Source organism: Macrobrachium nipponense, chromosome 16 (genome assembly GCF_015104395.2).
Source record: "Macrobrachium nipponense isolate FS-2020 chromosome 16, ASM1510439v2, whole genome shotgun sequence".
NCBI lineage: Eukaryota > Metazoa > Arthropoda > Malacostraca > Decapoda > Palaemonidae > Macrobrachium > Macrobrachium nipponense.
The window spans coordinates 57,821,171-57,835,091 of NC_087209.1; the positions used below are offsets into that span (position 1 = coordinate 57,821,171).

General features: G+C 40.1%; 1 protein-coding gene across 14 annotated transcripts in view; it reads right to left on the reverse strand.

The window, feature by feature from the left end:
* Nucleotides 1-6,788: 6,788 nt before the first annotated feature.
* LOC135195732 (protein turtle-like) overlaps nucleotides 6,789-13,921 on the reverse strand; it is a 346,860-nt gene continuing 339,727 nt past the window's right edge. For all 14 annotated transcript variants that reach the window (XM_064222171.1, XM_064222167.1, XM_064222170.1 and 11 more), the window contains one exon: nucleotides 6,789-13,097. In XM_064222171.1, coding sequence (XP_064078241.1) covers nucleotides 10,637-13,097 — 2,461 coding nt within the window. In that variant the 3' untranslated portion in view covers nucleotides 6,789-10,636. The remainder of the gene's footprint in view (nucleotides 13,098-13,921) is intronic.

Below are 13,921 nucleotides of genomic sequence, written 5' to 3' on the forward strand. Positions count from 1 at the left end.
GGTCTCCTGCCAATTAGAGGTTTCCTTTCCAAAATCCCTGTCATGGGGAGAGCTGACCCAACGGCTACTACTTCCCCCTCTCTCTCGCTACTACTACTACTACTACCCGACCCGAGCGCCATCTGCAATCCTGTTTTTAGAACTCGTTAATGTACGGCGTGTTTTTTCTTGCTCGTGATTTTCTGTGATTTGAGTACTTTTTCGTGACGGCTTCCGCTGAGATGTCTTCCGCACCAAAGTTGAGTACCCCAATTTCTGTTTTTCATAAATTATAAAGTTGCGGGACTTCCTTTATTGGCCTTTGGCCCCGTAGAAAGTATTGCGGGGAGGCTGGCGTCCCCCCGCCATTTTGTCATCACGAGCAAGAACGCGTGGGAATTAGGTACGCATGTTTTAGCTTAAATAAGAATAAATCAAAATATTATTTGCATTTAAAAGTACCCAATTCTTGCGTTCTAATATTATATTTATTACTATTATTAGGTATGTCGTAGAAGTACCGAACGCGTTCACGATATACTCTGGGGTAAGTCTGGGGGCTAGAGAGAGAGAGAGAGAGTTGGTAACTCATTCTCTCTCACCAACGTAAAATTTGCATGAATTATTATTATTTTCAAAAGTAAATATATGCAAATATACCTATTCATTAATTCACTGAAGAGGTGGAAGAGTTGCCACCCATCAGTTCAGCCCAACTATTTTGATAAGGTAGGCTAACTGTCCTTAACCGTTATTCTTATGTCTTTTCCCTGAAGAAGTTAAGGCTCTTCAGAGGAGATATCATGATAAGAGAGCCTCTCTATCTTTCATTTTATGGAATCTATCCTCCTGGCCAGTCTGAATTGAATAAATTTGAATTTGGTAGGTTTAGTCTAGGGTACTGTCCGCATAATGATATCTTAGAGTAGAATTTATCTGACGTTCCGTGTTGCTAGCGATCTCAGTTAGTCAGTTAAATCCATATCTGTTATTTTCCCAATATATATATATATGTGTATAAGAACCCCTTGCAACTCTTCCATAGTGCCTCATACTATACTGTAAAAGGTCTGTCGGTTTAATCCTTAGTAGTAGGCTATACCTCTTGATCGAGGGCCACCCCAACCGGTTGCTGTACCAACCACGACGGGCCATGGACCCAGTCACACTACCACCCTTACAGTGGTAGCCTACACAACCGCTAATAGGTGGCCACCTCTGATCGGACAGGGGGCCAGACGTTCACGACCGACCCCCCCCCCCCCCCTACTAGGCTCGGCCCTGCCGAACCGTTATAACTCGCGGTACTAGTACTCTTAGTGAGGATCGTCCGCTTGAGTTTCACATAAGTGGAGGGAGGGGGACGGGTGTGAGGGCTATTACAAGACATGATGTCTGGTTTTCTCCACTATGGATCTCCGGCGCTGGGTATGGGAGTGCCGGATGCTTCCAAGCTCCCACCCTTCCAAAAAAATAATCCATGGCGGCTTGCTATGCATGCCCCATATGTAGATGGGAAGTTAACCATTGAAGGGTGCGGGACCCGGCCACTGGAGGACTTTGAGTTTTACTTTTGGGTCTCTTGGAAGTTTGAGTCTATTGTGACTCTTCAAGTGAATGCTGAAAGTATTTATTTGGATTTTTTAAATAAAAATGCCAATTTTCTGGGCTCGGCCGTGTCGCTCCGTGAAATAGGTTCCTTTAGCGCTATTTCTAAGGTAAAATATTGCTATAATACCAGAGAACTGCTAAATTGGACATGCCAGAATATTCTGGCTCGCTCACCTTTATTAAAAGGTGTTGGTATAGTTCTGGGGCGATTGAAAACCACTACCATGGGGCCCTCTCCAATTAGCCTCTCCTACATCAAAAACCCTCAAGAAAAGGGGAGCCGACCTACGGCTCACTACCTACCACCGTGTAGGTAGCGGCTGTGACGTCATTCCTTTAGATAGCCCTACTTGAGACGCACGCGTTTTTCTTTGCTCTCGTGTTTTTTGCTTTAATGGCTTTATATTCGTGATGGATCGTCAATCTCTCTCTGCATCCAAGTTAAGTAGTACTGGTTTTAGTTTTGACACTATGTAGGGAGTGTTTTTGGCGTTCGTGCCCTTTTTATTTAGGTTTTTATGAGTCGTCGCCTCATGCGGCGGCGGCTCCGAGCCGCCATTAGAGCGTCCCCTTTGTGTCTTCCTCGGTTTCACGTGGTCTTCCATACCTAGTGAACCGGGTTGTGATGGCAGTTTGTCTTTATCAATTCCAGTGTTTTGGATGCTGTTTTTGATGGTCATGAATATATATTTTTTATTTTATTTTATCTTATGTGCTGGCACGGGGGTTTCCTTCCGAGCACGGGTCTTTGTTTCGTGCCTCATCTGGAAACAACTGTTACATTTCATGCATGCCTTTATTTTAGTTAAGATTCTTGTTTATTTTGTTACCTTTAGCTAGTCATAGCCTTCCCTGGCCGCCTTTCCTTCGATTCTTCGTTTCAGCACTAGGCCAGCTTCTGGGAGTTCTTTATCGGGTGGTCTTACTTGGTTCTCCTAGGACATCATTGTTCCTCTTCCTTGTTTTTCTTTTCCCTCCCCCGTGTTCAGTACATAATTTATCGTTTTACGTTTGTATATGTTTTCTTTTTGTGTGTACGGGTCGGCTAGGCTAGTCCTTAGGCCTCCCTCTCGGCCTTCCTCGTGCTCCATGCAACCGCGAGGGAGCCGGGCGGTCACGTGATCGTCTCCCTCTACTGACCTACCTACCACCCCCCCCCCCCCCCCCCCACCAAGGTGGGTGCTTATCTCGCTCACGTTGTCCCTAACGACCGACCCGTGGAGGGGTGGAAAGGGGCCTCATGGTCCCTCGGTGTGCGGGTGACGCTTCTCAGCCGACCTCATCCCAGTGTTGGGGAGGAGCTTCGCTTTACCCAGCCTCGGTCCCGACCTGGCTCGGGCGAGCTCGGCCCTCCTAGGCTCTTTGGGATAGTTAGTCCATTCTCATCCTCTGACGTTCCCTCCCCGTCTAATGACGGGACAGGCTTCCGGCTCTATCCGGAGTCTTTGAGGTGGACGTCTTTACGGTGGCTCATGCCTCCGGCGGACGAATATTATTTTATTGTATTATAAATTTATTTGTTTACTTATGTTATCGAGTATACGCTCTGCAGTGAGTTACTACTCTCTTGTTATTTTAGCTTAGGGAACCTGCAGGTTCCACCATCCCGGTCTCACCTATCGCTAGTGCCTCCTCTCCGGTTTTATCGAGTAGCACCATTGGGATAGTAGTCTGTGCTCCAGTCTATCCGGAATACATCTACTTCCGGCTACTACAATTCCGGAATGCTTAGTAGAGTAAATAGCAAGATTGGCAGAGTTGGACATATTTTGTTAGCCCGGAATACTCCGGCATTGATTAATGTTTACCATAAACTTTTTATACCTGTTACCAATGGTACTCATGTATCATTATCATTACAGGCCACCCAGTGTTTGGTTGCCGGCTGTAACGCCGTAATTCAAGACCCTTGTGGCCACGACGTTTGCCGGAGCCACGCCCTACGCCGTTCAACTCGAAGGTTCTGTAGTCTGGCATCATGAGAACTGTTTCGCCTGCTACGACCTAGTCGAACGTGTTACCTCCGATGTAAGTTACCTCTCCTCTCGGGGTTCACATCAGTCTTTAGGGTGGTCATTCTTATTTAATATGGTATGGTTTTGAAGATACTATAATTTTAGTATTAATTATAGAATATTAAGATAAGTTTTAGGTTAACAATATCCTTCTCTTACAGGCCTCGCAGTCTGTCCGAGATGCCGCTCTCTCCACCCTTAAGATATGGGTGGGTGGCTTCGGGCGAAATGTTGGGAAAGCAAAGCCATACATCCTTTCTCAAGAAATGGCAACGTTAATCTTCCCGGCAGGAAAGAGTGCGGGGTACGTGGACCCAAAGGTGGCATAGCCTCTATTCAAGCGGCAGTAGCTGAGCAGCCAGAGGAGTCTTCGCCGCAGGAATTGATGGAGGGAGTGCCTGCAAATCCCTTTTTTGTGCACGTCATGGAGAAGGGGAGGCTCCTGTTAATTTGGATCCAAGCTATGAAAAGTAGGTAAACCAGTACGTCCATTCAGATGTTAAAGATAAAGGTTTTATCTTTGACCTGCCTTGTAATTTGGTCCTCTAATACTTCAGGTCAAAGATAAAACCTTTATCTTCAACATCTGAATGGACGTGCTGGTTTACCTACTTTTCATAGCTTGGATTCAAATTAACAGGAGCCTCCCCTTCTCTGTGACGTGCAAAAAATTGGAATTTTTACTTAAAAATTCCAAATACGTACTTTCAGCATTCACTTGAAGAGTCACAATAGACTCAAACTTCCACTCTTCTATAGAAATAATTTGACAGGTATCAAAAGACTTCTATGGTACCCTTCCTATGGTTACTCAACGTTGACCAATGCCATACCCTTCTGTGGACAATGCTGCACGCGTCATATGTAGATGTTATCCACAGCATGGCAATCTTCCCAACTGAACAACACTGCTGTCAATTTCTAAATGCAAAGGAAGTAAGACATTAAATCTTTGTGAAAAATATATCCTGCCAGCAAAAATTGTAAAATAATTCCAGGATGTGTGTACATAATACTATCATGTTTAGTTGTATATATACTTTAAATATATATGAAAGAAATTACCCACCTACTACAATGTTCACAGCTGTTTGTCATCTCTGGTCACTGATTTTAAGTATCTCTAGCTATTGGTTTTAGTGTTTTCAGTTATTTTATAAACATATTTTGTTTTTGGTATATATTTAAAATATATTTTCATAATTGTAAACTTATTCAGAAATATTTTATTTTAGCTTTTCTTTAAAATATATTTTCATAATTTTAAACTAGCAGAAATATTTTGTTTTTGGTACTTTAAAATATATTTTCATAATTTTAAAAAAGTAATTTCTTACAGATACTTTTTTAGCAAGTAATGGCTGGTTGATAGCTTGAAAAAGCAGGAAGATGTTTGCTGTTATAACAGCAGGCAATGTTATTTTTTTTGTAGATGCAGCCAAGATGTTTCAAGAGACCCAAAAGTAGCAGATTTGCAATGGTGTAGAAATGCCAAGTAAGTTTTGAATATAAGCAAAAGAGGTCTTTAGTCCTCTCCCGATACAAGTCCATCAGATACATGTTCAAAATGTACATGGCACAGTAACTAATTAGTGTCGCAAATCTGTTGTTTAAAGATTGAAAATATTTTTGCAGCTTCTTCAATACTGACAAGGAAAAGCAAACATCAGCATATTTTTAAAGCTGTTTTTCTAGCCATTACTGTAAGTATACATTCCCTTGTAATCTGTTTTTCTAACTCTGTCCTTTAGAACAGTGAACAAGATCATATCTTTATCATCATATGAATTGGTATGTTGGTTTACCTCCAATGAATTTCTTGGACCCAGATTTGAATAGGGGCTTCAACCTCTCCTCCATGACTATGTAGTCTATTTTGACTGTCTTCCATGTAGCCACAGATTACACTGCCTGCATAGCTACAAGGAAACTACACTTCTCAAAGACTGCAGACATAATTGGGCCGTATTAGTGCTATGGCAATGCCTTTGGTACCCTGTGTCAAACAATTAGTTTGTTATATAGGAGGAAAAGTTTGCACCCAGGTGTGTTTCATACAAATGCAAAAAGAGATTTGAAGCTCTCATCCCTTTTGATTTATCATTGCAGAGGATTCTAGGTCACTGAAGGGAGTTAGCAAAAAGCAGCTTTGTGTTAATTGAAAGGCCAGTTATCAAGGCAGGGAGAACAACCACCATCAACCAAAGCTACATTTTGATGCTTCCCAGGTCCTTGAGTGATCCACTGAATGGAATCAAATTACTAACAGATTCTTCTTCCTAGAAAATTCGCTTTCCTCTCAAGACTATGGAGACCTGGTGTGGGACTGTGCCGTTTACTGTTATTGTCTGCTAACATCACCTCACTGATCTAGATTATAGACCAAGGGCATATGCTGTAGATTACATTGATAATGCTTGAGATGAGCTGTAGCTATCAGTGTTAGACATTACTCAGTGAAACATGGCCCAAATGTATTCATGATTTTACTGGCTCCCTTTTTGGTTGGCAGTGGTCACATGAGATTAAATTTGAAATAGATGATATTGCCAAAGATTTGGCAATTGAACATTAGTGTGTACAATGGCCCCTAGCACTGTCAGGGTATCAGTTTCCACTCAAGTCATATTTGGTACAGAGTTTTCAGGTGAAAGGCATTGACACCTAACTTTATTACCCTTAGTCTAGTTTTACGTCTTTTCAAGAATCATTCATATCTTGGCCATTTTGTTATTCCATTGGCATTATTGACAGCACAAAAGAGTTCAGTGACGAATGCGAAGTAGATGACTGCATGAAGGATCTTTGGACTTGCTAGAGGAACAATTCCATTTGTTAAAGAGCTCTTGTAACTCCTAGGAATCTTTTAGAGGAGTAAGTGGAAAAGATGAATCCAGAAAAGTAGGTGAAGAATAATAGTTCTATCTTGTTATTGAACTGATACCGAGGATGTCTCATCCTGTATAATTGTAGCTTTGCTTGATGTAAATTAGCCTGTGGTTAACTACACCTACAAAAGCTTTAAAACATGTAAATTAAATGCTTGCATTGTATCAGTCAGTTTATTGTGTTATGAATTTTCCCTCATATCTAAATACAAGCAATGAAAGATAACAATTTTGGACAAACATCGCTGTTATGTCTCAGCAAACAACCTCTTTAATACATGATAAGTAAAATGCATTGTATGTCAACATAATTTATTTACTTATTCATGCCATACAACATGAGCGTACATACACAGTAACAATGTCCAGGTTGAACTGTACTGTTAGCTAGATAACTACGACTGACTATACGTAAAACTGGCGAGCGGCAGAAGGGGCGCTGTGTTCCCTCCAGGGAAAATAAGATGTTGACTTACCTAATCACAGAAAACTTCCCGGAAACATAAATGACTATATGTATATAAAATATAGTATGTATGTTTGTATGTTTTTATACACATACACATATATATTGTAAATACTATGTATAGTACCGTATATATAATGTGTGTATGTATTCACGCACACATTTGCGTTCCAATTGTTGTTGTTGCAGCTATAACCAAAAAAGCTGCACTATCACTGCTAAATCACACCGCATAGAGTATTATGTACACAGAATTTATGAAGAATTCTATACATCTTTAAAGAAAGCTCATCATATACATATATCCAAAAGTAGCTACAGTACGCAAGATTTTTAATAAAAAATGTTTTCACCTGAAGAGAACATAGCATCATTACATAAAAACCAGCAACCTGCCCCTGTGGAGATGCAGCCCAAACATTTTCAATCAATGTTTTACAGCATTTCCAAGTGAATTTGGATGATTCTAATATGAGTAACACCTAATATCAAAAAAGTAAAACTGACTGTACTTAGGAAAGTATTGTGCAAGCATGATGTATTTGAAAGAAAAGAAGCATTACGATGCTGGGCCACGCTAATTCACTGGGTTACTAAACTCATGCCTATACAATCTTAAATTCTATTATGTGATCTAAAAAATGTGATGCTGTCAAAAATGTCACACTTAATATTTTACCTTTGAGCACCATTCTATGAAAGTCACAATAGCAGAGCTAATTATATTATCCTGTATTCCCCCACAGATCTCTTGTTTTACCTCACAAGGTAAATTATACCCGCTGGATAATCATCTCATTGACATATATAAATTTTACGAAAAGTTAAATTGTGCTACTCATTTGTGAAAGCCTATTGAATTAAGAAATGCATGATACTAGGTATACTGTAATAATTAAGAAATGGATAACTGTGAAATATCTAAAGAATGCCATGTAGTAATCCATACCTGAGGCTGCAAGCAACAATAAATTATATTACCAATCTATAAGTATGAGAAGTTGCAGGAGGTTGAGGCTAGTAGCTTCTGTCTCTCTTACTTTGGCTTTTTTTTTTATTGAGTTGGCTCAATATTCAGGTACAGCTGAACTGTAGCAACAGTTTACGTTCAGGTTTGTAACAAACTTAATGCAAATTACCTTTTTGTTTATCACTAAACGATTGTCCAATCCACTTGTTACTAGACTAGTAAACATCCGATTTGATCAGAAGTTTATGATGAAAATGTGGTTGGTTAACCAGAAAAAAAGAAACTTAAAACTAAATATATGGCAGTGATAATGACTAAGGGATGGGTAGAATGAACACTGAAGTAGCATAAGACAACCTAAACCAGGAAAATTCATACAAATCCCAATCATTATATTTGCAAATGAACTAAGAAAAAAGAAATTGTTTGGTGCTATGACAATGGAAAATATGAGATGCAGAGACCAATTTGTAGTTATTTTCCTCTGAAGATAACAAAAGATATCAAAATATCAAATGTGGACAGAATTATCAGAACGGGAGACACCTTACCAAAACCTTGATTCTCATATAAATATAAAAATAAAACTTAAAAAATGCAGATGTATGTTATTCTGGCTTCTTTGAAGAATAGACACTATTGCATTGGTGTTAGTTACCGGGATTCTGTGAGAAAATAAAGCTATAGAGGGTTTCAATTTCATCTGCAGTTCACAATGTTATGTATTAAACTATGAACTTTGCATTTGGTAATCATTCTAAGTGATATACTTTTATTTGCTAATCTATAATTGCAGATTATGTAATGTAAATGAATAAAATATGAAGTAAAAACAATTCCAGATTAATGTTGGCCATCGCTTAAAAAATAGAGCCTCATGTTTACAAGTCTGTACATTATCACTCTGAAAAGAAGAGGAATGTGTGAAAAACAAACAAACAAAGAAACAACACATGGTTTGAACAGAAAGCTATGGAATGTTAAAGGCATCAATATTCTCTCAGGGCAGGTTATTTCCTCCTTATTTCATGACTGAGCTAACACTGCTCTCAACTTCACGCTAAGGAACAAACACTGACCGGTGTCAAAGAAAGATAGCAGCTTCTGAGAACAGAAAAAATAATTTACCTTTCTACATTTTTACATATTTAAGTTTCTCCCTGTACCTTCTCACTAAAAAAAATAATTAAAGAACAATGTAGCTTTAAACACTTATATTCTATTTACAGGTTATTTACCAACAGTTAAACTTTTATGCCTTTACAAAACAACATTCTTAAATACTGCAGACCAAACAGCTTTTCATATAAGTAAAGTACTGCACCATACTGACCAAATATGAGTAGTACTGAGAAATGTTAAAACTCTGAAAACAAAAAATTCATTAATATATCCATATTGGAATAAATTTTTTCATCTTTCCCATTAATCAGGTGATATGCTGTACAGTATATAGAAACAGCAAGCACATTAGCATTTGTCTTTTGAAGTATTCATTACTTAAAATATGTACGATCTTACTGAAATAATTTGGTAGTATTAAGAAAATTGAAGTGAAGTATGTATTAAGATAATTGAAGTGAAGTGTGAAGGAAGAGAGTTACTGTCATGATTACAGTATGTACAGTGAGAATATCACAATGAACTTGGTTTGTGAATTCCATCACTTGTGACTGTCGTGATTTAAAAACCATATCCGTTATAATAATACTTAAGTGATAATCATAATTGTGTTGGAAATTAAGGGAGTACGTGCAGTCCCTTGTAGCAAGACAGCATAATTACGTACTTGAGAAAGTTCGAAAGAATGACTGGAAACTATATTCAAAGCATTCAAAAAAAAAAAAACTTGTAGTTTTCTTTTTGTAATTCAGAATTTTCGCAAGGGCTAAACAATCTTAGTTCACATCAAAACGACAACCTTAAGTTCCTAAATTAAATATTGGCAAGTGAAAACATCAATGTGGCAAAAAAACAAAAAAGAGCAACTCATAGTTTTTGGTATCCCTGAATTTTATGAAGTATGTACTCTGGAATCCTTTTCATAAAATTAAAATACTTTTTAAAATACACATAATAAAGATATTTTATTAAAATAAAATAAAAATATTTTTAAATATACAAAATACATACAAATATTTTATATTCAATCTACTTTCAAAATCAAAGAAACAAAATTTTAGACATCTTGTGACAAATCTATTAAGATTCTAAAATGTTTCATACATCTGAGCAGAATTCTCCTACATCAGAAATGAAATAATGTTCACAGGAACTTGAAAAAACAGTTTGCATTGAGTAGTAGTTAGCATAACCTATGTGAGTAGTTCCAGAGAGTGAAGATGATGCAGTGAAGACAGGGAAATTGTGCTTCTTACTTTGCTTGAACGTGTCATGTGGGTATTGTAGTTATCACATGAAAGGGGCATCTCTAACTACAATACAAAGTTGAGATAATTTTTGAAACAGAGATCCAATAGGAATATATAAAATTCAACAATTTGCACAGTTTCTCGAGACACAGCAACAGCAGCGTCACTATAGTGAGTATTATTGGTTACAACGGCGGCACCTATTGAGCACTGCCCATCCCCTACGATTTGAAAGACACATCACTGAATATAACTTGACTATTTTATTCTCAATTATTGGACTGCAATGCAAGAAATGTCTGCAGTGTAACTGCATGCATTTTTATCAGTTCCAGTTAACACACACTTTCTAACTCTCGACTGTGCCTCCGACGTGCTTGTCTTCTTCTGTATTCATTAAATTCTTGTTTCATTGCAGCAACCCGTGCCTCCATTGACTCATGGCGCCGCCGTCCACCTGACCCGTAGATCTCAGAGTCGCTGAGGCCACGCTCGCCTGATGGAACACGGGTTCTTGACCACTCAGCAGCTACATCTTCTCCAGGAGTAGGACTCAGCACTGTATCAAACTCATAATGGTCATCCACACTAATGTCCAATGGCTGCTGTGGAGACACAGGAATGGTGATAGGTGGTGGTCTCGGGGACACTTTCACTGAACTTCCGGAGTCTAAACTAGCATCTAGCCCTGACAATCCAGGCCGCTGCCTTCGCCCCACCATACTTGCCTTAACATTTGAGTGACGGGAACCTATCACGACTGGCATACGAAACTGGGGTAAAACTTGTCTGGCTGCCCATTCCTCATACGGAGGAGGATGCCTAGGGCGTACCCAAGGTGTTGGACGCCCAGGAGGAGCTGCCAGAAGCCAAGCAGGTGGAGCATGTAATGTTACATCTTGAGCATCTGACATTTCCATCACTTCTGAAGCTTCTAAACGAGATGAATCCAGTCCTAATGCTAACAATGACTGTCCAGACTGTGATGAACTTTGTTGCTGGGATGTGTTTTTACTACCAAACCCACTTGATGAATCTGGTGACTGCTCCTGAGATTGTTCATGAGACTGTTCATGGCTTACTGGAGCACTGCCCCCCGTACTATGTTTACTAGAGCGACGGCCTGATATATGTCTAATTTCAGAGCGTCCTGCCGAGCTTAATTCTGGGGCACTGTTCGTGCGTGGTGTTGCTCCAAAAAGGCCACTACGTACCCGCCCAATGGCCTCTTGTAAACGTTCACGAGTATAAGTCACAGGTTGATCACTGCTGGAGTCACTATCTCGTGTCCTGCCCAATGCTCTGGGCAAGGGGTCAGGTACTATTGTTTTTGTACTGGTAAGAGGTGGAGGAGGCAGTGGCCGAGGCCTGGGCAGTGCATAGGCCCGTTGCCTTCCCTGAAGAGCACGGGGGCGTGGCGGCGAGCTTGTGGCCAGCGGCTTTTGATTCTCCGAGGTGGAAGGTTTGAGCAAATAGGGGGGGTCCCGCCCCGGTATTCGTTGATAAGCGTCTCGTCTCGGAGGAAGATTAACATAATGGCGTGGGATGTCTGGTATGCGTGGAGGCTGGATGTGACCTAGAGCCTCTCGTACGACTGGTCCAGCACGTGCCATTGGTGGTGAATGTATGTGCTGTCCAGACTCCAACACTGTCAGCTCAGGTCGTCCAGTTGAATGTGTTGGATGGCCCATCGGGCGGGTTGTTGACCACACATGCGTAGATCGGAGAGGAGTGGTCCAAGAGGAGCCCAGTGATGGATGTGAAGGTGATGCCCATGCTTGCATTTGTGGGTGAATTTGTGATGGAGGAGAATGCACTTGGGCTCCCACAAGAATACGCCTTGGGTGTACTTGAGAGGCTGAGAGTGATGGCAACTGATGAGAGTATTTCTGGTGAAGCACTCTTGGAAAGTCTCCAGATGGAGGAGAAATGACACCTGAAGTGCCGTGTGCCAAAGGTGTACCTTGTGCTGAATTTGGGAAAGAAGACAAAACAGTGGAGGGGAAAGAGCGCTCTACACTGGACGGTTGCTGAACACTGCTCACCTCACTAAATGATGCTAATTGGGTTAACTGATTCCACTCGGAGCTTAGAGGTCCTGGGGATGATGTTCTGAAACGCCTGGAGCGTGCAGACCACACAGTTTCACCGTGAGTCTCAGGTATAACATGTCTGCCAAATTCTGGCGACATTGGCGAAAACTGTGCCGTCATGCCATCCCATCGACCAGCTGATGTGTGAGTCTGTACACTTGGACGCAGTTCCTCATGTGTGCTGGCACCTGAGCCATCCGAACGAAGACTGAATCTAGGAGGAAGGGGCTGACGGTGGTGGAGGCGGCTTGCTGTGCCATCACGTACATGGTAAACACCACTTTCAACACCACCTTCTTCTGTTACTCTAGTTGGAGAACGATCCTGACTTTGACCACCTAAATTTATTACCCCTCGTGCAGGTCTCCTTGGGGAAGTAAAGCCTCCTTCTTCACTATCTTGGTCAAGCACAAAACGTCCATCTGTTGTGCGAGATATCCACCCCAAAGGCTGTGAATATTCTAGTTCAACAGAGTAACGAACATCTCTAGGAAACCTCCTGCCTCTCTGCACCCCATATTCCCGATAATCTTCACTTGATGTGCCTTCTGTTGCTTCTTGGCCACCACTACTTATATCTTGTGGAGCAGCACTGGTGTCTAACGGCCTGCTATCCGTGGAGTCAAGAAGCCTGCCCCCTAGTAGCACACCTGCTACCCAAGCCCACTCCCACCTTAAACCTGGTATTCCGCACCGCAGTAACCTGTGAAAAAGAGTAAAATAAGTATTAAAGATTGTAATTTGAACATACGACTAACTAAAGAACTAGATATCTTAAAATTTTATAAAATTAATTTTGTTTATATATATCAGTGGTTTGCACAACAAAATAATTTGTCTATTTTCACTTACAACAACAGTTCATTTCATTAAACTAGTAATATAGTATAGACAGAATACATTACGTAATTTAAAAAATACATTTTTACTGTACGCAAAAATCAGCTATTAGCTGAACTGGAACTCACTTTCTATAAGTGCAGAAGATGATTATTTAACTATCAGTCCATATGAATTAAATTATAAATTAGAACAAGTGTGTGTAATAACTATGCATAAATAAATACGCCAGGGAGTAGGTTTGCATGTACAATCTGTATGTCCTTGCATTTAGAAGTGTTAACATAAGGTACATGTACAAGTATACTGTTTATTATTAATGAAATCCGTAATATTCGTGAATTTGGGTACTGTATTTGTCACTAACAAAATAATAACTTCCCATTGTTTATCCAAGATGACTCAAATAGCTTAAAATTGTTACGGGATGACCCTTAAAATTCAATAAAAATATTGTTAATGTTAGAATATTACCCATTACATATACTATATAACTATTTGAGCATGCTTGTGTGTCTTTCAAAAAGACTGCACTCCATTTGTGATCCAAGAGGGTGAGATTTCAAACATTTAATAACCTCAGAAGAACTGTGGGTTTATCCTTGTAAAGTAAGCATGGAAAAGTTTTACATATAATCTTGAAAGTTTGGTATTCCTCTCTGTGCTGTCTCATGCATGTGCACATCT